Source organism: Xyrauchen texanus, chromosome 34, assembly GCF_025860055.1.
Source record: "Xyrauchen texanus isolate HMW12.3.18 chromosome 34, RBS_HiC_50CHRs, whole genome shotgun sequence".
NCBI lineage: Eukaryota > Metazoa > Chordata > Actinopteri > Cypriniformes > Catostomidae > Xyrauchen > Xyrauchen texanus.
Window position 1 is genome coordinate 9,619,741 of NC_068309.1, and position 26,338 is coordinate 9,646,078.

A 26,338-nucleotide genomic window follows, 5' to 3' on the forward strand; every position below is an offset into this window, starting at 1 on the left:
GCCTTTCTTTTAAAGGAAGTGCCCTTAAAGAAAGTGTGTGTACCGAGTTACATTTTGTCTGTGTTGACCTGAAGGTTTAAAGCTTTGCTAGTTCTGGTGGCGGTCGGATAAATAATACTATAAAGAACAATGGCAGAAGAATTTGTGAAAGCGCAAATTAAGGGAGACAAAGTCGTTGTGTTTTTAAAACCGAAGTGCCCATACTGCACGCTGGCCAAAAGTGTTTTGTCAAAGTATAAATTCAAAGGTGGACACTTGGAGTTCATCGACATCAGTGGACGGAACGATATGGGCAGCATACAAGATTATCTGCAACAGATCACTGGCGCTCGAACTGTGAGTATTCTGTTACACTGTTGCATTTGTGTTACATAATCGTTCTGACGTCACAATGCAAAGTATAGCGCTAGTGCTGAACTTCAGACATAAATAAAGTCCATCAAATGCTATTTTTGTCTGTTTGTGGTTTTTATTATTATAATTTTTTTAATTGTTTTATATATATATATATATATATTAGTACCTTAGAATACAGAAGCTCTGAACCGCAAGGTGTCTCAGTTCCCTAAAAAAATGTCTCTTCTAAAAATGTTTTTTTCTCTCTTATTGGACATTATTGTTTACTTCTGCAATTAATAGAAGGTGTTGGCTCGCCACTTGATGTCATGTATAAAATCTGCATACTGAAGCAAAACCAGATGAGAATTACTGGTTTAAAGAATATATATTTTTGAGTCACTTTAACCCCCCAATTTTTTGTTTTGTTTTATGCACTTAAAATTCTCTCATTTTCTCACCATCATGCCATCCCAGATGTATATGACTTTCTTTATTCTGCTAAACACAAACAAAGATTTGTACAAGAATATATCAACTCTGTACTTCCATACAGTTTTTCAGATGTAAATGTAAAACTAACCAGGCACCATGTTACTTTCAGATGTGAAAGTGAAGATTTAGAGAAAATAAAGGACTTAAATATTGAAAGTTTCTCTCCCACACCTGAAGATATGGATTTAACCTTTTAATATAATTACATTTCAGCATGAAAGTCTGCACATGATGCATAGCAACAGAGAAAGCATTAAAAGCAAAAGATTGCATGTTTACTGATAGGTGGCACCTGGTGGCCAAGGTTGGTACCTCATTCCTTTTTTTGAAGAGAGAAAAAATTTTAATTTGAAGAGAGAAAAAAAAATTAAAGGGAGAAAAAAATGTAAGACTTATGCCCAGGAAGGAACTGAGACACTTTTTTCCTTCTTTTTTTTTTGGATTATAATACGGAGCTTCCATATTATAATCCATACTTGCCATACATTTAATAACAGGGTAGCCAATATGGTGAGGCAACTTGTTTTGCTGAGTGGACCATAAGTTTTGGCCCTGACCATTGCAAATATAAATTCAAGATCTTCAAATATCTGTTATCCATATGTTTATTAATCTTCCGTTATAATATATTACGTTTATTTACACCCATGCTTGTTTTCTTCTGTGCGTTCTTGGTAGGTTCCTCGAATCTTCATAGGGGAGCAGTGTATCGGAGGAGGAAGTGATGTCCAGAATCTTGACAGCTCTGGAAAACTGGAAGGCATGTTGCAGGCAATCAGAGCGTTGCAATGAAGGTATACTGTACTTACCTCTCCTTTAGCAAATATTGAAACAATTTGTGACCTGCTTTTGAGTTATTTTGTCACAGAAACACATTTTGAGTATTGTGCAATAAAGTAAAAAGAAAAGTCGCAGCTTTCTAGAAATGTAATTATTATGTTTCTTCTCCAAAACATTGTCATGTAATAATTTGAATACTTTCCTCTTCATTTAAAGGGATAGTTCACCCAAAAATGTATATTCTCTCATCATTAACTCACCCTCATGCAGTCCAAGAGGCGTATGACTTTCTTTTACCAGCAGAATATAAAAAAGATTTTTAGAAGAATATCTCAGCTCTATAGGTCCTTGTACGTGCTGCAAGTGAATAGAGGCCAGAACTTTGAAGCTCCACAAATCACAGAAAGAAAACATCAAATGAAGTCATATGAATCCAGAGGTTAAATCCATATCTTCAGAAGTGATCTGATGGGTGTGGGTGAAAAACTTTCAATATTTAAGTCCTTTATTTACTCTAAATCTTCACTCTCACATCTGAAAGTAACACGGTGTCTGTTTAGTTTCAGTTTTACATCTGAAAGCATTGTATGGACCTACAGAGTTGAAATATTCTTCTAAAAATCTTTGTTGGTGTTCAGCAGAATAAAGAAAGTCATACACCTCTGGGATGGCATGAGGGTGAGAAAATGAGAGAAATTCTCTCTGAACTATCCCTAAACTATACTTGAGTTCATAAAACTCAAAAATGTTTTTTTAAACCAGTGATTCACAACTGGTTTTGCTTCAGGATGCAGATTTTACATATGACATCAAGTGGCGAGCCAACACCGCACCAAAATTATTATTTGCAGAAGTAAACAATGTCCTTGAAATATAAAAAAAAAAAAATGTATTACATTTTTATTGTATTAATTTTATTTAAATTCGTTTCATGCTCTTAGTATCCAATAACTCATCACGAAAAACATATTGTTGTTGGCACAAACCATGTTTATCTTTGTTGCAAGCAGTGTTGGGTAAGTTATTATAGTTATAAAAATATTAATTAATTACATCTTCTACAGTTTAATGAATTACTATACTAACTATTTCTGAAAAGTAATTGTATAACTTATTTCAAATTACTTTCTAAAACCTTGATCAACCTCAACCAGATGAAAAATACAAGGATAAGCATGAAACTGTTCTTTTAATTAGCTCAAATATATAATATAAAATCATATAAATTATTCATGAACTGGTCAAAGAATTGGTATTAAATTAGAGAATATAAATTTTAATGTTAGACATAAAATTTTGATTGAAAATTCACCATTGTTTTACAGAATTGTTATAGAGTTTATACAGTATTTAATGCATTACATCTGAAGTAACATTAAATAAATTACAAAAAAATTAAGAGTAATCCCTTTTACTTTTTTCAATGAAAAAGTAATTTACAGTAATTACTTGCTTAGTAATGCATTACACCCAACACTGGTTGCAAGTAAACTTATATTTAAAGGAATTTTCCGGTACAATTTAAGCTCAATAAACAACATTTGTGGCATAATATTGATTACCACAAAAACAAATTTAGAAAAAAATCACGGTTACAGTAAGGCACTAACAATGAATGTGAATTGGGCCGGCCCATAAATGTTTAAATACACACTGTTTCAAAAGTATAGCCACAAGACGTAAAGATTATACATATGTGTTAACATGATTTAGTGTGATAAAATCAGGGATTTACCAACGTTATGACTGTAACCCGAGTTTTACCTGTGTTACGTCATGACAGCAAAGTTGTAATATTGGATATAGATTTACACAGATAAGGTTAGTAAGCGATTTGATTTCACTAAAATCAAGTTAACACATGTATTGTTTACATCTTGTGGCTATACTTTTGAAACAGTGTGTATTTGAATGTTTATGGACTGGCCCTTCCAATTTCTTATTTATTTTTTCTTAATAAACGAGGGGTGAGTCAAAATATATTTTTGTGGCCTTCAATATTATGCCAAAAATGCTGATTAAGCTTAACTTTTATTGAACCGGAACATTCCTTTAATGTAGTCTGGGTGGTTCTTTCTGTTACCTAACATGGTTTTATTAATGGTTTTCCAGGATGGCGGCATGTCACGCAACCTGTCCATGTTGGCATCTGCCTAGTCTGCCATCCTAACAATACATAATTATATTTTACATTTTATTATTTGCATTTAGTATTGTTTTCTCTGCTATTCGTAACCCAATCAGAACAGACATGTGGCCCATTTTTGGGTCGCAAACATGACAGTTGAAAACCACTGCTTTAGACTTAAAATATCCAAACTCACATATTCTGTGAACATAGGCATATATCCTTCTAAAATGTCTTTATTCAGCATGAGATGAGGGTCAACATAACTGGATTAGACTGAAGATAGCCAGAATAGGCTCTATGTCAACCAGACCAAATGCACAAAGAGGCAATCCACATGTTTTTTTTTTTTCTTGAAAAAAATACCAGATGTACGTGTTACAAAAATAGTTGCCTCAAATTAAAATGTTATGGGGGAAAAAAATAAACATTTAAAATAATGGTCGACCGATACGGTGTTTCTTTAGAGCCATTACCGATAATGATTATTAGTAATCAAGGAGACCGATAACCAATATTTGATTTTGATTTTTAAATGAACAGTCAAAAAGTCTTTTAAGAACTGGGCAAAAATGAGGACATTGTGGCCCAAAGACAACCAAAGTAGTGGACTATGAGGGATCTTCTACCATTTATATATATACATAAGAAAGATACTGTATGGGGGTTCAGGGGTAACCCCTGAGAGAAAATGTATGAAAAGTCTTAATGAACCATTTTTTTCCTTCAAATGCAAATCTACCAAAAACAAACCAACAATGTACATCTAAATAATGCAGTTTAAAAAGATAATTTGCTGTGAAATGTCTGGGTCACGTGATGCCATGCGAAGACCAGACTTGCTCAAGCTGAAAGCTCTGATAGGCCTGCAGACCGGGGACTCGATTTGGATGACGCGGCGGGAGAAGAAATCCAGCGTCAACTGTCCAACGTGTCTGTGATGCTGACGAAGGTTGTCGCTGACTTGGAGGATCTCGCTGTAATACGTTGATCGATTATAGCAATGGAAACTAAATTCTCTGAGTTGGTAACAAGAGTGGCAGATCTTGAGAATTGATCGATTATCTGGAGTCATTGGAAAGGGAATTATTCGCTAATCTGCTCGTGACCAAAATAGACGTGGAATTGTTGTTTGTTTTTTTTAAACTGGAAGATCTCGAAAATCGGAGCTGAAAAAATTATGTACGGATTGTTGGAATTCCTGAGCATGAAGAAGGCAGAGATATGGTGAAATTCCTAGACGAACTCTTCCCGAGTCTGCTCGACTTAACAGGCCACAAGCTGGAAATCGAGCTAGCTCGCAGATCGGCTGAGAGAGAAAGGCCCTGATCAATTCTGGCCCAATTTTTTATATCATCTGATAAAGATCTCGTGTTGCATGAGGTGAGGAGCAAAGGAAAGCTTTCTTGGAAGAATCACAATATTTTCTTGTTCCCGGATTTTGCAAATTCGACAAGATAGAAACGCGATCGATTTCAAGGAGTGTAAGAAACTCTTGCATCAACAGAAGATTGCTTTTGCACTGATGTTTCCGGCCAAACTGAGAATAGATATGAAGGATGGCCACAAAGTATTTACATGTCCCAAACAAGCACCTTCATAAATACATTGGAGTAAGTCATTTGGGGGGGTTTGATTGTTGCAATAATGTTGGAATGTGGTCTGTATAATCTTGTTTTTGACACATTTTATTTTGGCTAATATATAAAAATGTCAAATGTTAATATGAGTGGGTTATCTTTCTCCACATGGGATGTGAATAGGCTGGGGCACCCCATAAAAAGAAGGCAGGTTATTTATTTTCTTAAGGGTGAGAAATGTGATATAGTGTTTCTTCAAGAAAGGCATTTTTCCCCACAGGAAGCTGAAAAAATTGGGAAGATATGGGTGGGCATGTTTTCTTTAGCGCTGGCTTAAGTAAGAGCAGAGGAGTTATTATATTGAGAAGTAAACATCTACAATTCAAATCTCTCAAACAGATTGAAGATAAATTAGGGAGAATCATTATTGTTTTAGCAGAAATTCAGGGGCATAGTTTGATTTTGGCTATTATCAACGTTGATGATCAGGGCTTTTTTATTGATCTTGAAGGGATGTTGCAAGCCACTGGCACCCCTCATGATATTATATTGGGAGGAGACTTTAATCTTTTGATGGACTCAGTCCTTGATCATCGTAAAGCAAAAGTGTGTAAGCCACCTAGAGCAACATCAGGATGTGTTCAAATCTTGGTCTTGCAGATATTTGGCGACTTTTGAACCCATCTGGTATGAACTATACATTATTTTCATCAGTCCATAAGATTTATTCTAGAATAGATTTTTTTATATATCTAAGTCCCTCATTTCATCTGTTGTTGATTGCTCAATTGGAAACATCTTAGATCACACCCTGGTTTATTTAGAGATGTTGCCATATATGGAGAAAAATAAATCATATAGTTGTATCCCAGTTGCAAAATCCTGATTTCCAACAAATATTAAAGACTGGAAATCAATGTTTATATGGAGACCAACTGGTCCTCCTCAGTACTTAAGGCGGTTCTTAGGGGTCGGATTATACTGTATGCCTCATTTACCAAAAAATGCCATGTGAATGTCATCTGCAGAATGTCATCTGATGGCCTACAGATATAAAACTATTTTGTCACGGAAAGTGGAGTTTTGGTTATTTAGGTTAAGGCAGTCATACTTTGTGTTGGGGGACAAAGTAGGGAAGCTTTCGGCTAGATATATAAAGTGGAGAGAGTCTTTTTTTTACCATTCCCTCAGTGATATCTGCTGGTGGTGAAATTTTTACCTTGGCCATTGATATTAATAATCCCTTTAAAGAATTCTATCTTGATCTCTATAGTTCCACATCTTCGTCTACTGATGAAGATATTAGAAACTTTGTGGAACTATTAGAACTCCCTAAACTGACGACTGGGCAAAATATTTCTCTTGATTTTTAGAGGGAGGAGTTTGGCGAGGTAATTAAGGCCTTACCTACAGGCAAGTCTCCGTGGCCAGATGGTTTTGCTGCTGAATTTATTTGATCTTATGCTACAGAACTGGCTCCACTTTTGTTAGAAGTTTATACAGAATCATTGAAGAATGCAAAGCTTCCCCCAACCATGACACAAGCCTGGAAATTTATAAAAAGGACCAAGCGAGTGTAAAAGTTACCATCCAATTGCTGCTGACAATGCCATTCAGAAGTTGGAGACACAACCCATGTCTTTTGGGGATGTTTTAAGATCTAAGATTTTTGTTAAAGGTTCAGAATTATTTGTGTGACGTTTTGGGCACAAAAATTTTACTTTGCCCCTGGCTTTGTATTTTGGGTGATGGGGCAGTTATAAATTGGGGGCTCTGACTAGCATGACTTGCAAATTATTTTAAAGGGTTGGATGTCCGACGGAGCGCCACCATTTCCGAAGTGGTGTGTGGAGATGGGGAGGGTGGCGGCTTTTGAAGAGCTGACAGATAGAAGACTGTGTTTGGGGGACTAGTTTTTCAGGAAGTGGGGTAGGTATTTGGTGGTTTTGGGGACTCTCGGGGAAGGGATGAGGAGAGAGAAGTTTAATTAATTAATTAATTATATATGTTTATTATATATATATATATATATATATATATATATATATATATATATATATATATATATATATATATATATATTTGTATCTATTTTGTATTTATTTATTTTTGTGTGTTTATTATTTTATGTGACCAGAGGGGTGTTCTTTGCGGTTGGTGTTTTGGGAGGGATATTAGTGAGGGTTAAAAGTTCAATGTTGATTCGTTGTGTATGTGTTGTGTTTTTTTCTCTTGTGTTATTTTCTTTGAATCATAAAAAAAATTAATTGCAAGAAAAACAAAAAAATACTATTTGCTATAGTTAACTATAAATGGCCTGACTATCAAATGATGGAAATGTTTTTCATCATAAGAAGAGAAATCGTAATTTCAAAATTTTGGTTGTCTTTCTTGCCATCCATGCCAGAGATGATGTTGTCTCTTCACAAAATGTAAACAAAAATCTGTTTATTATCAATAGGCTCGAAACAACATGTTGATTAATAAAGCTAATTTTAGATTAAAAATAATAGTTTCTAGTCTAAAAACGCTCTGGAACCACGATAAATTGTCCTGTTACAAACCTTGCTTAGCTTAACCGTCAGAGTCATATCAGACACATGAAGATTGTTTCTGCTTCCTTTTTGTTTTCTGCCGTGTATTTAAGCAAAAGATGTCAGTATCATCTATATTGCTGCTCACCGTATTTCTCTGCTATGGTCTTCTGTCGTGAAAATAACAGCATCTGCAGCTCTACTATGCGGCGCCTCGTGTCGCGGGCCTGCTGGCAAACCATGCGGAGCATGAAAGGGCATTAATGAAGTGTGTTTGGTGCTAGAGAAAAATATTCAAGGATATATTGCTGAAAGATCAGTGCTATCTACGCACACAACTCTGTTGTTTTGTCATGCTGCCAAACTAAAGTGTAGTAATGGTGAGATGGGCAACAGTTGTAATATTGTCTCGCAGCAAGATGGAGCAATACCGGAGTCTGGACCCTGACCATGTACCTATAATTTGTGACCGCTGGCATAGAGTATTGTGATGTTTATTGCCACTTCAGTATCTGCATTCATACCTTTGGAAAACAGCTTCTCCTCTCAGTGATGCATCTTTCTCTTGCTGCTGCTTTCCTCTTTCCCACCTCTCCCCCATGAATTCGGAGTACAGTGTTGACTGGCCATTTACACATGACATATAACCAATCTGATTATACTGTGGGCGAGACACTAAGCCAGACTACAAGCAGTAACCTTTACAAGAGAGGCAGTGGCATCAGAGCCAACGGAGTGCATTTTAAAATTGATCAGCAATCAGATCAGACAAAATTATGATCCTGATAATTAGAAAAAGTATGAATATCAGATCGGCCAGGCATCCTAATTTGAAGAACTATTCAAGTTATATTGCAGGAGTACCACTGATCAGAAAGAAACACATTATCTCACCATGAAATAACATGGTTAACTATGAGAGTATGATGTTGGCCCTACCCTGTTTAACTCTTTTGGGTTTTATCCATCGTAGAGGAAGTTTATTGCACCATCCAGGCACCATTGTTTGGCCGTGGTCATACAGATAATATAGTTACAGTATTATCCACAAAGAGTGACAGTCTTTGATATAGCTGTGCTATTAGGCTCTATATGACATCACCACATTCCCAGGCATAGGATCCATTGTCCACTGAGAATTCCTGGCTGTCTGTTTTTATGTCACAGGGTCAGAGGTCAAAGTTCATGTAAATGCAGTACATCACAATCCACACTCGGCCCAGAGGTCAAACACGGGTCTCTTGCATCCTGAATGTACTTGTGACTTGACTTCGTGTCCTCTCTGTTTCGCCCCTCTTTTCGGTCAACAGGGCATCAAGACGGGGTCACATGATGCTGCAGCGAGATTTGCGGGCCTGCCGTCTGCGTTGCTGGTACTCGCTGAGCTCCTGTAGGTATCCTCTGGAGGGCCAGCGCAGTCGCTCCACCTGCTCACGCTCCTGGTCTGTCAAATATCATGCATCACCATGACAATGCAGAATGCAACAACATACCACCCACCCTTTCAATACCACCATGGCATGTTTTTTAACTTTGGTTAATCTCCGTCCAACACATTTCTATATTATATCTCTTTATAATGTGCTTCAACTGCAGTATATGCTGTTGCAAGCTATTACATGTTTGCATTTATATATTAAAGGGAGATTGATGAAAAATAAAATGATTCCAATTAAAGTTTGCTTGTTGTATTTATGGGCACACACATGTATTGCTGTCTTAAAGGAATAGTTCACCCAAAAATTAAAATTCTCTCATCATTTACTCACCCATATGCCATCCCAGATGTGAATGACTTCCTTCTGCAAAACACAAAGATTTTTATAAGAAAATTTCAACTCTTTAAGTCCATACAATGCAAGTGAATGGTGACCTAAACTTTGAAGCTCTAAAAAGCACATAAAGGCAGCATACAATTAATACATAAAACTCCAGTGGTTTAATCCATGTTTTCTGAAGCGATCCAATCAATTTTAGGTGAGAACAGACCACAATATAACTCTTCCTTTATTATAAACCTTGACATCAGCAGTCTTCTTCGCAATCATGATTACAAGCTCAATTACACTTCCTACGCTTCCATTTTGAAATCATGGTTGTGTCTAGAGACTGCAATGGCAAGATTTATAGTGAAAAAGGAGCTGTATATTTTGGTATTTTCTGGCACAAAATTGATTGGATTATTTAGGAAGTCATGGTTTAAACCCCCGGAGTCTTATGGATTACTTTTATGCTGACTTTATGTGGTTTTTGGAGCTTCAAAGTTTTGGTCACCATTCACTTGCATTGTTTGGACCTACAGAGCTGAAATATTCTTCTAAAAATCTTTGTTTCTGTTCTACAGAATAAAGAAAGTCATTAACAACTGGGATGGCAAGAGTTTTTTTATTTTAACTCGTATGATTTTATTTCTAAGGTGGAACACAAAAGGAGATGTCACCATCATCTCAGTCACCATTCACTTATTTTATGGAAAAGTGAATACTGGCTGAGGCGTTCACTCTGTTTGATCTCCCCATTTGTTTTCCACACAAAAGGAGATATCATAGAATATTGTCTGAAAATACTGTACTTTCAGTATATCAAAGTTTTATGCTTATACATTTTATACTTGATTTGCATACATACATACATGCGAACATAACAAGGTGCTGCATGGCCTGCTGTAATTGCTGTATTGAAAATAATTAAATCAATTTACTTTTATCAAAAACCTGTCCATTATAATAATGGATGCTTGATGAAAAATGAAAATACTCCAGTCACAGTTTACTTGTTTTTTGTTGACATACAAATCTATTGCTGTCTCTTAAACTATATTTACTATATAAACTATATACTCTTATTTATTTTGCTAAGTGTGCATGGAAGGGCAGGACGTACTAACTAGGTGTGGAAGTTATGCATTCATTTTAAAACTGACCTTACATTTGCACTCAGTGTTTGCATAGACGAACCCTGTAGTGATTTGTATGGGCTTGTCTACAGCACCAGCTGTTAGCAGTGGTGTCAGGGAGATAGAAACAGGCTTTTGTAAGAGTCAAAGATAATTGTGTGTGTATGCATACTAATGCTCATAAACATCTTTCCCAGATGGTCAATGAGGCAGCTCACCTGATAGCTCCAGGAAGTCAGGCTTGTGGCTGAAGATTAAGTAGTTATTGGCAATGAAATGAAGGAGCCAAACATAAAGCTGATCAGCATTGTGGCACTGTGATAAGAGAGTAAACAAGGGATGAGATAGAACATGAAAGAACTTTGTCAAAGTATCACACATGGTGTTTGGAAAGGCTTGTAACGGTAGTATTCATACTATTTCATGTTGTGGACGATATGCACATTTTGTGTATGCATGGAAAACCTGGATGACCTGTTACTTTTAGAAAATTGCAATTGCACATTTCAAATGTTATGAATGGATCATGAGCAATATCAACCATTAACCTTTTTTATATATATATATATATTTTACTTGACTCATTATTTGACCAGATTGCCAAAGTTAAGATATTTTAACAAAACATTTTTTTTTTAATAAAATGCAAATTAACTATATATATTTTTTTTAAATGAAAACTGGATGCCACTTGCTGACTTAAACATGTAACATCGTTTAAGGTCATATGATAACAGTGTAGCATACTGTTTGAAATGTTTAGTACTGCACAATGCATACTGTTTCATATGCATTTATTTGAAAAAAGCATACAAACTCTATGTATTGTGCAGTGAGAAGTATGCTTGTATTGCTAATATAGCCACACTTTGTCTTTAAAAAGTGTTTACACTTTTTAAACCTTAGAAATATGCGTTCTGTTTCACATAGATAAAATCTATGTGAAACAGAACGCATTACAGTAGTATGCTGTATTGTTGTCACATGACCTCATTAAGCTGATTTAGTTATCCTCTTACCAATAAAAGCTGCCATTTTTACAATATTAATCAATATTAACCATTTTTAATTATGTGTAAAAATGTCTTGGCATTCTGATAAAATAATGAGTTAATAAGGAGGTGTTGAACATTATGGCTGATATTACATCTGATTCATTCATAACACTTGAAATGCAAGGTCAAGTCGAGTGAGGGTGTATACTACACATTTTGACAAAAGAAGTACATCATCTGGGTATTCCATGTATACAGACAAATCACATACTGTGCACAATATGCAGTACATATTGCAGAAATAGTATGAGTATTATGGTACTATGCTATTCCAAACATAGCCGTTGTGTTTTGCCAATAATTATTGTAATGTTATATTACATATAAAACTCTCAAGTTGTTTAATCCCATGTATATTTTTTTAGCCCATAAAGATATTATAGGTTAATGGTATTTAAAGCAAAATCAGATTGGGGATAGCCACGAAGACCTAAATGTGATTCGCACTCACCTTTGCCCTTTTCAGCAAGCGAATCACGCTGATGCCTGTAGACGCTAGCTCTCGACTGGGCATGCTCTGTAGATAAGCGCAGACACACACCTCGCACAGGTGCTGCAACCGTTTCACCTGATACATTTCTGCGCAGACGAGAACGGCCATGGCCTGCAGCACACTGGCTGAACACACAAACGCACACCAACATTAGACATCTACTCTTTTTCCTCCCCCTCATCCATCTCCTGCAGCGTATAATCACCTACTGTCAATCAAGCTCAGCTTTTGTCTGCTTTTTTTTTGTATTATTATTATTTGTTTGATGCACAGCAGAGCATCCATCAACTTGATTGACAGACTGAGTGGAGCGATCTGACTCACTGACGAAGCATTCCTTGTTTCATGATAAATACAACCTGAACTACTCCATGTCATTGTCATTTAATCATTTGAAATGCGTCTTTCTATGAAGCTGGTTGCTTCTTGTTGGTGTTTAATGCGTTTATATCCATTAAAGGGATGGTTCACCCAAATCTGAAAATTCGAAAACATTTACTCAAAACAAAAAGTCTTTTGTTCTTCCATGGAACACAGGAGAAATGATTGAAGAATGTTGTTGACCGTGCTTTTCCTCCAAACAATGAAAATGAATGGTGACTGAGGCTAACAAGGAAGATAGAAAGTGAGTATATGATCGCAAATTTTTAGATTTAAACTAACCCTTTTAAGTCTTGAAGAATGAATTTGTGTAACACTGAAAAATAATAATAATAAAAACTTTTCCTACAGAGTTTTTATTTTGTCTTGTTTTCAGAGAAATCAGACCAAATTTAGGAACATTTATGCTTAAGCTAAAACAAGATAAACACTTATTTTAACATAAATTTAAAATGTTTTATATGGATAGTTCACCCAAAAATGAAAATTCTCTAATTATTTACTCACCCTCATGCCATCCCAGATGTGCATGACTTAATTTCTTCTGCTGAACACAGACAACAATTTTAAAAGATTGAATTCAGCTCTGTAGATCAATACAATGTAAGTGAATGGTGGCTAGAACTTTTGAAGTTTCAAAAAGCACATAAAGGCACCATAAAAGTAATCCATATGACTCCAGTGTTTTAATCCATGTCTTCAGAAGATATATGATAGTGTGGGTGAGAAACATCAATATTTAAGTCATTTTTTTATAATAAATCTCCACTTTCACTTCACTATGAGCTTTTTGGACCTTCAAAGTTCTGACCACCATTCACATGCATTGTATGCACAGCAGAAGAAAGAAAGTCTTGAGTGTGAGAAACTGATGAGAGCATTTTCCTTTTTGGATGAACTATCCCTTTAAGCATAAACTCCACTAAATTTGGTTAGATTTCTTTAAAAACAAGACAGTCAGTATGCTTCTCAAGTCATTTCTTCTTGATTTAAGGATTAGATATTTTTACTGGAAAATAAGATAAGATACACATTTTTGCATTGACGGTACAAAAGGCTGTCCTATTTTGTGAAAATAATCATGGCTAAAGGGAGTTTTTGGGTACAATACACAGCACATTCACAATATAGTGTAGCCACAATTTATTTATTACTTTTTATAAAATATGATGGACACCAATTTTAGTTTAAACAATACAAGGCAAATTAATTAAGTGCTATTCTTCCACTAGAACATATTATCCCCGGCTGTTTTGGAAAATAGTCATCATCTATGAGTAGTTATATGATCGTGTTTTTCCTCTCACCTGTTACTATATCATATATTGTAGCACAGCAGGAATGCTGTATTGACCAAATCAGAATCCAGGACCAGAACTATCTGTTTTATAAGAGCATTTAAAAGCACACACTCACCTGGACAGCAGGTGTCAGTGTAGAGGTACTCTAGGAAAGCAAGGAAGGTGTCTGATGAGACTCCGTGGATTGGCACCACACGACTTCGTGCCTCTGCGTACTTCCCACTAAACATGGCAGCCATAACATCACACCGGGCCACAAGCACAGCTCTGTGTGCTGGCAACACGCTTCCTAAAGCAGACCCACAGAAGACCTCTTAAGCAAAAACGCACTTACACACACAGAGTCTAGCATTACACATGGGCTTTGATGGAGACAAGCCTTTCCCTTGCAATTAGCATTTTTAACCTCTGTGAATCAATGTATGCCATTGTGTATGCATGTGAGGGTGTTTTTATACAGTATTTGTGCACATGCAGGGTTAACATTGAAACTTGCCTTGCACCATGAAGATCACATCGGAGTACAGAGGAGAATTAAACAGGCTGCCCAGTGTCAGAGGACCTTGTTGAGAGCGGGGTGTGGGTGTGTCCCTGGGGGCCTGCATACAGAACAAGTCAACACAGCAGTGTATAGTCTTGTGAGATCTGATTAGTACTGTTAGTATGGAGTTTCCTTTGTGTCTTTATTATTCAATCAAACATACTTTGTTTGAGAGTAAAATTTATTATTTTGTAATTAAAAAAAAATAAAAGAGTGCAAAAAAGTCTTCTAAATGCTCAAAAATAAAGAAGTTGATAACAAAATTATTTGCAGTGCGTGTAATCTTTTGAAAACTTTTTTTTTTTTTGTGCACTTCAAAAACTTTTCATCACAAACCCACACATCTCTTTTCTGCTGTCTTTTTTGCCGCTGTAAATATTTTGCTTGCGAGTTGAAAAGTTTTGCTTGCGAGTTGAAAAGTTTTGCTTGCGCGTAAAGCTGTACCTCAGTGAGCGGTCTCTAACAACCAGATGAAAGGCATTTTTCTATTGGTCACCCTCGATTGAAGTGACCGGTTGGCCACGCCCATTACAGTTTCCCGCCGCTGCTGCTGCCATCATCGTCGCACTGCGGTCAAGCCAGCCGTGGTTTGAAAATACACGGTCAAGCCCAGCCGCCAAAAAAAGAAGTGTGTGCGCCTATTACTATGAATACGGTAATTTCAGTAACAGCACAGAAAGAACGCGCTTTCAGAGCACTTGAGTTGCCCAGATCGATCCGTCCGTCTGTCTATCTATCTTTTTTCTTTCTTTCTATGTCTTTTTTATCTATCTATCTATCTATCTATCTATCTATCTATCTATCTATTTCTAAAGGCCAAATTTCTAATAAGTAGAAAAAACTAATGGTCAGTTCTTGTAGGGGACGTCCCATACCATACAGTATACTCACCTCATATCAAACCAGTTTACTGTAGCATTTTGGAGAAATGTCACATTATTTGACTTCAGAGGCCCATTAATACCTCATTTCTAATAAGTAGAAAAAAATAATGGTCAGTTCTTGTGGGGGACGTCCCATACAGTATACACACCTCATATCAAACAATTTTACTGTAGCATTTTGGAGAAATGTCACATTATTTGACTTCTGAGGCCCATAAAGACCTCATTTCTAATAAGTAGAAAAAAACTAATGGTCAGTTATTATACGGGACGTCACATACATTATACTCACTTCATATCAAACCATTTTACTGCAGCATTTTGGAGAAATGTCACATTATTCGACTTCAGAGGCCCATTAATACCTCATTTCTAAGTAGAAAAAAATAATGGTCAGTTCTTATACGGGACGTCCCATACTGGGCTGGCTTGACCGTGTATTTTCAAACCACGGCTGGCTTGACCGCAGTGCGACGATGATGGCAGCAGCAGCGGCGGAAACTGTAATGGGCGTGGCCAACCGGTCACTTCAATCGAGGGTGACCAATAGAAAAATGCCTTTCATCTGGTTGTTAGAGACCGCCCACTGAGGTACAGCTTTACGGCGCAAGCAAAACTTTTCAACTCGCAAGCAAAACTTTTCAACTCGCTAAGCAAAATATTTACAGCGGCAAAAAAGACAGCAGAAAAGAGAGCAAAATGTGTGGGTTTGTGATGAAAAGTTTTTGAAGTGCACAAAAAAAAAACAAGTTTTCAAAAGATTACACGCACTGCAAATAATTTTGTTATCAACTTCTTTATTTTTGAGCATTTAGAAGACTTTTTTGCACTCTTTTATTTTTTTTAATTACAAAATAATTAATTTTACTCTCAAACACAGTATGTTTGATTGAATAATAAAGACACAAAGGAAACTCCATATGTTAGTACCGTGAACATTTCTAATTAGGAAATCGGGTCAACCATGCAAATCTCCTTGGGCAAGCCCTTGAAAAATATATATTAACACTAACTTTAGTAACTATGAAAGAAATAGAGATAATTTTGAAGTTTCATACTAAATCTGTTAGGGGAGAGATGGAACCTATTTTATTTAAACTATGGCAGTTTTAGTGGGGGGTATGCAAGGAGAATGCAATACCATGACTGCACAACTTCTTTTAATTAGTTCTGCAACCTTTTCTGCATTTTGGTTATCCACTCCATCTCGAAAGCCCTGGTCTTAGTGCAAGTACCACAGGAAAAATAATTTTGTTACTATGCTATATTTCTATGATGGAAACTATTGATTGGTGTGTACATCCATGAATATGCCTTGTGCAGTTCATTTCTATTTTTAATGTCTCCATTAAACCTCAAAGATTTGCCAAGAACTCAAAGTGCAGTCATAAGTAAAGTGCACCGTGCTAGTTAGAAGAATAGGCCTACCTTTTCTCTCCCAACGAATGAGTGTATTCTGTCCATCAGCTGGGCTACAGCCAAAGAGTTCTTCAGTTTTTCAGCGATGGCTTCCTCCAGGTATTCCCATTCCCAGGCCCCTGCAAAGAATACACATCACAACAGTGCACTGACCCGTTAACACATCATGCTTGCTCATGCATTAACTGGCTGTCCGTTTGACCACGGCATACATTTCGACCTTTTACACTGGCTGCTCAGATTGGCTGCTGTTTAACCAGCAATTCAACCTCTCAAAGGAGGCAGAGAGCTATTAGATTCTGTTACAGCTTTAAAAGCAACGTTGTTGGAGCCTTGGCATAGCAGTTAACATGTTGAGCCATGGTACTTATGCAGGATACAAAGATTCAAATCTGACTCACAATATCCTGTTTTCCCATCCTTTTCGTGTAATTTCCTGTCCCTTTATAGCAAGGGGTCTTTAACATGGGATCTGCCAATTATTGTTTGATCACAAACAATTTTGGTGAAAAAATTCCAGTATGTGTTAAAGTTTAAGTTTGTAATTTCTCCTACACCAGTAGCATCATCAAACAATATTGGTAAATCACAATCAATTTATTGTAAGGCAACGTCGACAATTAAAAATTGTTGACAAAAATGTTCTTTGTCGAATTGACTTCCCAGATGCACCCTAAACTTTCCAAACAGCTTCAGGTGATGTAGATTGCAAAGTATGAGGGAATTATACAAATAAGTAAATACAGAAGCACTCTCGTTGTGGAATATGTGAAGCCGGAGCTCTTTAAAGGAAACACCCCAGTGTTACATCTTAAATGCAATTATTTCAAGTTCAAACAACATGGAAGCAGGTCATGTAAATAACTACAAACTCTGAAACTGCCATTCCTCTGTGCAGTCAGCACCACTTCTATGGGCAAAGTGTCCCGATCTAAGGGTTTAGAGATTGAAACCGCACCCGGCTGATGCACACTGTCACGGGGACGCTCGTCCCTTGAGCGCGTATGCTTAGTGCAGCTAGATTATAACGTGATGACTCGTGACTTATTGAATCATAATATATGTCACTTTGTTTCTTATCGTGAAAACAATTGGCAATACGCAACTTTATTAATAAAAGACAGTTGTTGTTTTTTTGTGAGTTAAAGATGGATTGAAGTGAACAGAATGGTGAGATAGTCTATGCCCCATTATACACTGAAACAAAATATGTTTTTGATTTGTCCTTGTTTTGGCTTGTTCTCCAATACAAATATCTAAAACACCTTTAAAGCAGAATTTTTTTTTATCTTAGATTGTTGAATATAATATTACAAATACAAAACAATATCTAAAAATCCTTTAAAAGAAGATGCATTCACCTGAGAAGCAGCATTTAAGATATTTAGACTTGCTTTTCAAGAATAGATCTTGAATATAATTATATTTTGTCTTTACTGCACTCGCAGATGTACGTATAAGTGAAAAAATACACTTATATACAAAATACACTTGTATTTAAGAGACATTCTCTTAAAGGGGTCATGACATGGTTTTTTTTATTGTATTATTATGTTCCCTTAGGTGCAATTATAGTATTAATATATTTTTTTTTAAGAAAAACTTTTAAAATCTAGTGATTTATGACCTTTTCCCACCCTGTTTCTCATCCTCTGATTCAAACAGTCTGTTTTGGGGGCGTTTTCCATTTAAGACTTCAGTGTTAACGCCCACTGTTATGATTGGCTAACGTCAGTGCCTATGTATCAATTATTGACGCCCCAGCCAGAACAATATGCAAGTAAACTAAGTAAAAACACTGTGATTATTCATAATGAATGAAATTGCGCTTTAAAAAGTAGTTTAAAGTTTAAAAGAGATTACTTACAGTTTGCGTCGTCGTTGTTCCCAGAATAGTCGGCACGGACTTATCTTTGAGCAACAGTTTTCTGGCAAAGCCAGCATCATGTTGAGATTTGTTCTCAAAACAGTCATCCTTAAAATGTACAGAACAAACGCTTAAGTTAACACTGCCGTGACTGGGTCGTCCGCAAAAAATAAACTACATCCATTTTTCCCTGACGTCTGGATCTTTCGGCAGCTTATTCAGAGGTTTTGTTTGACCACAGCCAGGAACAGCACATCTGTGTGGCATCGTAATTTTCCTGTGCACAAGTAGTCTCTGTCAGAGCTCGCTGTCCATCGACTGAACACTTGTGAGGCGCACGGCGATACTGAAATGAGCGTAGTCTTGCGCTTAAAGCGTAGTTATCTTGTGCTGGAGGCGGTCATATGCAAACGCTGTTACGTCACTTCTAACCGACACGTCACTTCTAACCATGAATCCAGAACGAGCTGTATTTTGAGCTTGATTAAATAAATGATTCGTTTAGAATGGGGAGGACGTCTTAAAATATTAAACTTGCAGGACGTTTTAATGATACAAAGACCTCTTATATACCAAAAGATCAAGGCAAATTTGGTTTCTCATGTCATGACCCCTTTAAATCAAGTCTAATGTTGCTTCTCAAGTTAATGTATCTTGTTTTATAGATTTTTAGCTGAATAACTGAATAGTTGGTCAAGAGCTAATGATAATCATTGCAATAATCAGCAAATAGTCGAATAATTGTTCTAATAATCATTAGATTAATCGATTATCAAAGTAATCATTAGTTGCAGCCCTATAATGCACAAGCAGTGCTGGGTATTAATTGATTACATGTAACTGGATTCAATTACATTTTAAAATACTCATAATCAGACTACAGTAACTTTTTTATAGATTACATATTAACTATACAATGGCAGTAAATTGTTAATAATTTATTGATCACTTTCATATCAATATCATCATATTCTTTCCCCAAAGCGCAATAGTCTCACAGATGAACATTTTGAGCATGTGCTCCTTTTACATTACAACAGGAAGATATGCATCCCAGCGCTGGATTAGGTGATGACTATTACTAAGTAGTTTTGAACTGCTAGCTTTGGCCTAGCAATGTCATTGCTGTTGATTTTTGGTTCATTAATGTTTGTTCATGTAATGTTTCTATTGTTTTATGCACTTAAAATGAGCTAGATATGTTTTTTCAAAAATTATTATTATTTCTTACTACCTCACCAATGGTGTGCAGCTCACACGTTGAATTTAATTCCTTCAAAGGATCTAGTGGATGTTATCTCTATGGGTCCTGCCTGCAGGGTACACAATAGTTCAAAGAATGGAATACATTTTCTTCTTCTTTGTACTATTATGTTAAAATGATTATCCTCAAATGCATGTGACATAACATAGAATTAGGTTGAAAGTATTCTAAAAGTAATCGGATTAGATTACCTCAAAAATGTGAGAGATTTTAGAGATTACGTTACTTATTGCATTTACTGAAATAAATTCAAGACCACTTATCTATACTATATTGTGTTACAAATGGCAAAAAGGCTAAACGTACTGTAAGGTGGTGGTAAAGGCAGACTAACAAGTTGATCTCCATAAAAATCAAATTGTGAAAAGATATGTGCTGTTATTGACCTATTTGAGACATAACATTTACCTTTTGACAGCTATCACAAAAGAAAAAAAAATCAATTTAAACATTGCTTTGACATTTGTCACATAAAAACATTCGTCAGTCACAGTTCAGATGCTATAATGTTAACTCAGCCTTGTTCATAGATCTGTCTAGACAAGGGCTGAGCAAGTTCTTAAAGAAACCTCGCTGAATGACTTTCCGTGCCTCATTTCCGTTAATGTAACGATCGCCCTTGGAAACGGCCTCTGCAAAATCACACCATATATCAACACAGGGATGAGCTGATCTCATCAGTAAGGGACTCACCTTCAGAGCTTGGCCTCACTCTGATAAATGACTCTATAATATCCATTCAATTTTCCCAGAATGTTAAAGCCACATATGTGAACACCTAATTGAGATGTATGTCCATCCACCTGCCTCCATTTTACATTGGAGGTCCCAAAGAACAGGAAACGGGATGTTATATTCCTGGCTTAGGTAGAATGCAGGTTGTGCCGGCCTGATATCAGCAAAGATTCACAATTGTGTATTCGGTGTATCTCATGCAAAAACATGTTCGGGTCACATTTCACCACAAAAATCAAAACAACCATTATAAGACACTAGGGCAAAAATCATAGTTGGCAATTATTTTCCTTGATGTTGTAATTGCGATTCATTTATATTTATAGATTTTACATTAAAATACTTATTTTATGTGGGGCAAATTCATGCCATTTTCTAAATGTATGCAACACATCCAAAAGAAGCCAAGAACTGTGATTTACATGTAAATTATTGCTGTTTTATACATCAGTAAATCAACTTAACATTACAACAAGGTTCCATTTGTTAACATTAGTTAATGGATTAAGTATCATGAATTAACAATGAACAATATTTTACAGCATTTATTAATCTTTGTTAAGGCTTGATATGAAATAAAATGGTTCATTGTTAGTTCATGTTAGGTCATAGTTCATTATGTTAACATATAAAACTTTTGGAGGGGTTAAAAAAAATCATTTTTGTGGAATCACAATTATGCCTTTTATTAATTATGCTGTTGATTGATCTTAACTTGTATTAAATTAGTGTAATGTGTGTGTAAGTTTTACTTTTAATGTTATTTCTTATTCCCATTTTTCTCAATTGTGATTGTCATTACTGGTATGCAGTTTTGTAGTATTCTCATAGTATATTATAATTTAATTAATAGGTAATTTAGTATAGCTAATTTATATTTAATGTTATGGTATGATGTATAAAGTTTATCAGTATTTATAGAATCTAATTTAAAAAAAAAATGTAATGTAATACAATGCTTTTTTTGGTTTCAGCATAAAATATGGGCAGTACAAGAATTACTAGAATGCAGTAAAAACACTTTACAGTAATGAGAATGGGGATGTGCTTAACTGTCATGAAAATAAGGTCACAATTAATTCAATCAAAATAGGCTTCCTTTTATTTAAAAAAAATATTGTTTCATATTTCTTTGTGGTAAAATATATCTTGGACATGTTCATGGGAGGATTCCTGAGATTCACCCATTCAGCACTATATGGCCACAAAGTGTCCTATATATCAAGATGTCCTATAGAGGCACATATATTTTATATTTCTCATTTCACTTCATATGCATTTACAGACACACACATATACACATTTAAGCATACAAACAAGCGCACACACATATCTCTCTGTCCTCCCAACCATGGTAATCAGCTTCACAGCTCCAGGGTTTTATAGAGTGGACTGCCGTCATACAAGGCACGTGCAGAGAACCATAAATCAGGCCGGCCTAAGATAAAAACACACAGCCTCCATACTATCCAACTTGTAATTAAGAAACAGTTCCATACAAATGCCTCTATTCAAAGACGAAAGAAAACACAATTGCAGAGCTGAAGAGATAAGGCAGGAGAACAGAGGAAGCGTTTGTAAGCTGTTTTCTTCAATAACGCTATTTTCAATTCGGATTTTCTTGGAAGATATTTTTATTGCTCTATTTTATTGCGTTCAGTAGCACAGGAGATTTAATTGAGTTTTCAGTCATGTTTCATTTAAGTATACATTTTTTTCTCTGATGTTTCTCCTAAAATCTGTCTCCTAAAATTCAATTGTTTTGCTTTTTTTAAACAAATAAGGGACAAGTCTAAATAATGTTTTGTGGTAATTAACAGTGTAAGTGTTTGAGTAAGTTACTCAAAAGTAATCCACTACAAATTACTCATTACTTATCTCAAATTGTAATCAGATTACTTTACTGATCACTTCACTGGAAAGTAATCACATTACTAAATACTTTACTTTTAAAATTACTTTCTAAATGATTTTTCTCAGAAAAGTTGTTTTGTTTGTTTCCTCGACAAATTCAAAATAATTTGCAGTCGCATGCAAGTCATGCACTCGTTTCTCCCTTACAATGACTCGTTAGGAGGCGTACGCCTTTCAGCTGTCACAGAAAACGCAAACAGATGTACATAAGAACATATTTCATTTAAATGATAAATAAATCTATTTTAGAAAATTTGTATCCAAGTAATGCACTTAAAAGTAATATACTTTATTGAAAATGAGTAATTGTAATCTGAAAAACTGCATTACTAGCATTGAAAAACTGTAAAGATTACACCCAACATGGTAACCAACATTATGCCACAAATGCTGTCGTTTGATCTTAACTTGTATTGAACCCAGAACATTCCTTTAAAGAGATCTCATTTGTGATTTTTCTTCACCATATTTTTTTTCACCTTGAAGAGCCAAAATATTATATATTGTTGTTTTTCCGACATAGATTGCCTTGAACAACATCAGCTTTAATATTTCAAACAGTGCAACTGTCTCACCTCTGTAAAGAAACATTAACGTCTCCCAAAGGCATAAACACAGCAGCGGGTCCTTCACAACCAGCCGGGATAGGTGTCCAGGAGGGTGTCCGTCTGCTCTAGGCAGATCATCCACGGCTCCATCCCAGGTGGTTAAAAGAGAGTGCGGGCCATCTCTGTCCCTACAGGTGCAACGTGAGACGGGTCTTTCCCAGGCTTGTCGTCCCACTAGCAGCTGTCTGAAGTAGGGGCTGATGGCACACAGCAGGGATGCGTGCGCCCAGCCCAGCTCCTTCCCAGAGTCGGCAGCGTAGAACGCCACATCGGCAAACTGAACGCCACGTTCGAGCAGCCACTGCAGGTCTTGAGAGAAACTGGATTCCTCTACTCTCACCGGTGGAAGACGTGCTGGAAGACATATAGGTCATGAGGGTTCTAAGTTATGTTTCATTCAAGTATAAACTTTGTCGCAGATATCCCTGCTGAAAATCAACAGCTTATTCCATCTTAAGGTTATTAGATGATCTCCAATACTGGTTAAGCTGGTCTGTTTGAATGGTTTTAGAAAGGTTTGGGGAGTTTGATGCTGGTCAGCCTGGGAGAACTTTAAAATGAATGTGGAAAGCATAGCTCAGATCATTTGGAAGGATGGAAATGTTTGAGTTCATATTGATCTTTAGGTTAAACAACGCAAGTTATCATGTGAGCATGCGAGCCACTGTGAATGAGCGCTCATGAATGCAACAGACTCAATGGTCATCAAGATTTTAACTAAAACAATTACTTAAATGTTCAGTTGTTTCTCACCAAAACCCATCTTATATTTTAGAAGACATGGATATGACATACAAGTCACATGAAAAGCGAGACTACTTCTATGACCCCATTTACCAGTGGTGGGCCGTGCATTTAAAATCTAGGCCTTCTGTGTGATTCATGCCATTAAGAAAACACAGTTTCACAATGAATAAGACACCCTATGTGCCTTTGAGCATCATACATAATGTTACAGCTAACTAGTAATACCAATTGACATTTTAAAAACACGTCCACACACGAAAGCCAGAAATTGAAATGACACTCAATACAAAAGCAAGCCTAACTTTAACTGCCGCATGACTGTTTTGTGAAAAGCAGGTCTTTCAACAGACATTCAAAAATCATAATTTTTCATATGAATCTATCAAGGAGGTCTATAATACCTGGAAAAATCTATCTAATAATATTTGCAATTTAAATGTTGCTTGCAATACATTTCGTTTTGTCAGGGTACACAGTTATGCTGCGTTCCATTCAAGTTGGATGAGGGATATTCCTACTAGATATCTTTGACCATAAATGCATTCCATTCCCCAATATTCAGAACTGCAATGCTCCCGTTAGCTTAGCAGGGGTTTGACTCTCATTAGAGATGTATCCTAGCAACCCAACTGATAAACAATGCTGCAGCACTAGCATTTGTGCTTCAGGTGTACGATTAGTTGTTGAGAATTTCTGCACAAGCCTACAAGTTGTAATTCCGCGTTGAATAGAACGCAGCACTACTTTTCAAAACTTAATCTGACACTGAATGCTCAAGCAGCCTAATTTACACTTGTCGCTATAGCAATGCAAAAAGCACTTACCAATTTACTTGAAGTGAAAATCAGTCCTCCTTTCCTGTTTAATAAATTAAACAATCACACGGTCATACAGAACATCTCGTGTTTTTAAATCCATAAGGATCTCTTTCTCAATGGTGATGTGGCAGTAAGCCGACTTGTCAGCAAGATCTGGCACTTTTCGCTCTTGAAATACATACATCACTTTAAGTGTGATTGCATCATTCAACGCCAGCTTGAAGGCCTCGACTGGGACATATCCGAAAGACCACACCCACAAGAACAAATAAATCAATCTAATAAATTGGCTGATGAATCTGACAATCTGATTCACTGCAGTGTTGAGGGGATTCTGTGGAAATTCTGAAGGCCTGATGGGGTGGAGCTCAGACTCACACGCTGCTTCGGCTAAGGAGCTTGGCTTCGGGCATGCGATTTGTGAAACATTTGTAACACTTTGATTGTAAACATCAAGGAATAAATTCTGACTGGATAAACTAAGTTTTTCACAATTGTTTGTAGATTATTTGTAGATAGTGTAGATTGTAGAGTGGAAAAGATTGATTGATTATGATAGGATCAAAATATTTATTTATTTGGCATGTTAGGCCAGCAGAGAAGGCTTTACTAGCCCTGAGAATTCGCCACTGCAGTTTACACTTGGTATTAAGATGCGTCTCGGGTGATCCGATCACATGTGGTCAGGTAAGACACATCGCTGTTTACCACTGGTAGCTTAAATGCATCTCCTGTGACCACTTGTGATTGGATTTGGAGGGCAGGGTCTGTTTCATGACGACATACATCACTTACTATGTCAATGTGTTACTGCATGATAACAAAGTGCAACAAAGTTAGAAAAGACAAAGCATGTATGGAAAAAGTGGTGCACTGTTTCTCCCAGATGTGGTTGAAATGTAATCTAAGCACAAATGCATCATGTCAAGTAGAATAATCCGTTATTTTAGTGGATTACTTGTTTTAAAGGAGCTTCAGGTGTTCGTGCTTCTCATCTGTGTTGATATCAGACAAACTAAAGAAGATCTGTGAAGCTCTCGTGCATGTGTATGTATCCGCTTTTTAAATTTTTCAATCGGACGGTTATTTCCTTTTAAAGCCACTTGTAATCGGCAAAGTTTAAACCCAAATTAAAACTGTGCAGCAGTTGATTGACAGGTGAGGGGTGGCTCTTCACTGCTGCTGGGATGCATACAGGATGGATTAGCGTTTGAACATCAAATGTGATGTATCACATGCGTGTTTGACTACATTCGTATGTAGTTTTTGTGATCTGATCACAAAATAGTTCAGACCCGGTTTACACCTGTATTTAAGGTTGACCACATGTGATCGGATTACCCGAAACACATCTTAATACCAGGTGGAAACAAAGTCTTTGATACTTTTGGGTCTATGATGTTTTTAAGCTTTAAAGTGCATCCCTATCACTTGCCATTGCAGTCATTAATATTTTTCACTTGTGTTACGCATGAGAAAAAGTCATAAGGGTTTGGAATGATATGAGGGTCAGAAAATTTAGACAGAATTTTCATTTTTGGGTGAACTATCACTTTAATCTC

The 26,338-nt window shown here is 36.3% G+C and overlaps 2 protein-coding genes across 2 annotated transcripts in view; one reads left to right on the top strand and one right to left on the bottom strand.

Moving 5' to 3' along the window:
* Window positions 1-17: 17 nt before the first annotated feature.
* glrx (glutaredoxin (thioltransferase)) lies at window positions 18-9,530 on the top strand. The gene is made up of 3 exons (XM_052104579.1): window positions 18-336; window positions 1,510-1,625; window positions 9,164-9,530. Exons 1-2 carry the CDS (start codon window positions 130-132, stop codon window positions 1,621-1,623), a joined length of 321 nt encoding a protein of 106 aa, XP_051960539.1. The 5' UTR covers window positions 18-129; the 3' UTR covers window positions 1,624-1,625; window positions 9,164-9,530.
* rhobtb3 (Rho related BTB domain containing 3) overlaps window positions 9,179-26,338 on the bottom strand; it is a 29,275-nt gene continuing 12,115 nt past the window's right edge. Inside the window, exons 6-12 of the mRNA XM_052104580.1 lie at window positions 23,179-23,565; window positions 16,833-16,942; window positions 14,472-14,578; window positions 14,095-14,264; window positions 12,256-12,422; window positions 10,968-11,064; window positions 9,179-9,297 (exon numbers count right to left, since the gene is read on the bottom strand). Of these exons, the coding sequence (XP_051960540.1) occupies window positions 9,179-9,297; window positions 10,968-11,064; window positions 12,256-12,422; window positions 14,095-14,264; window positions 14,472-14,578; window positions 16,833-16,942; window positions 23,179-23,565 (1,157 nt within the window). The remainder of the gene's footprint in view (window positions 9,298-10,967; window positions 11,065-12,255; window positions 12,423-14,094; window positions 14,265-14,471; window positions 14,579-16,832; window positions 16,943-23,178; window positions 23,566-26,338) is intronic.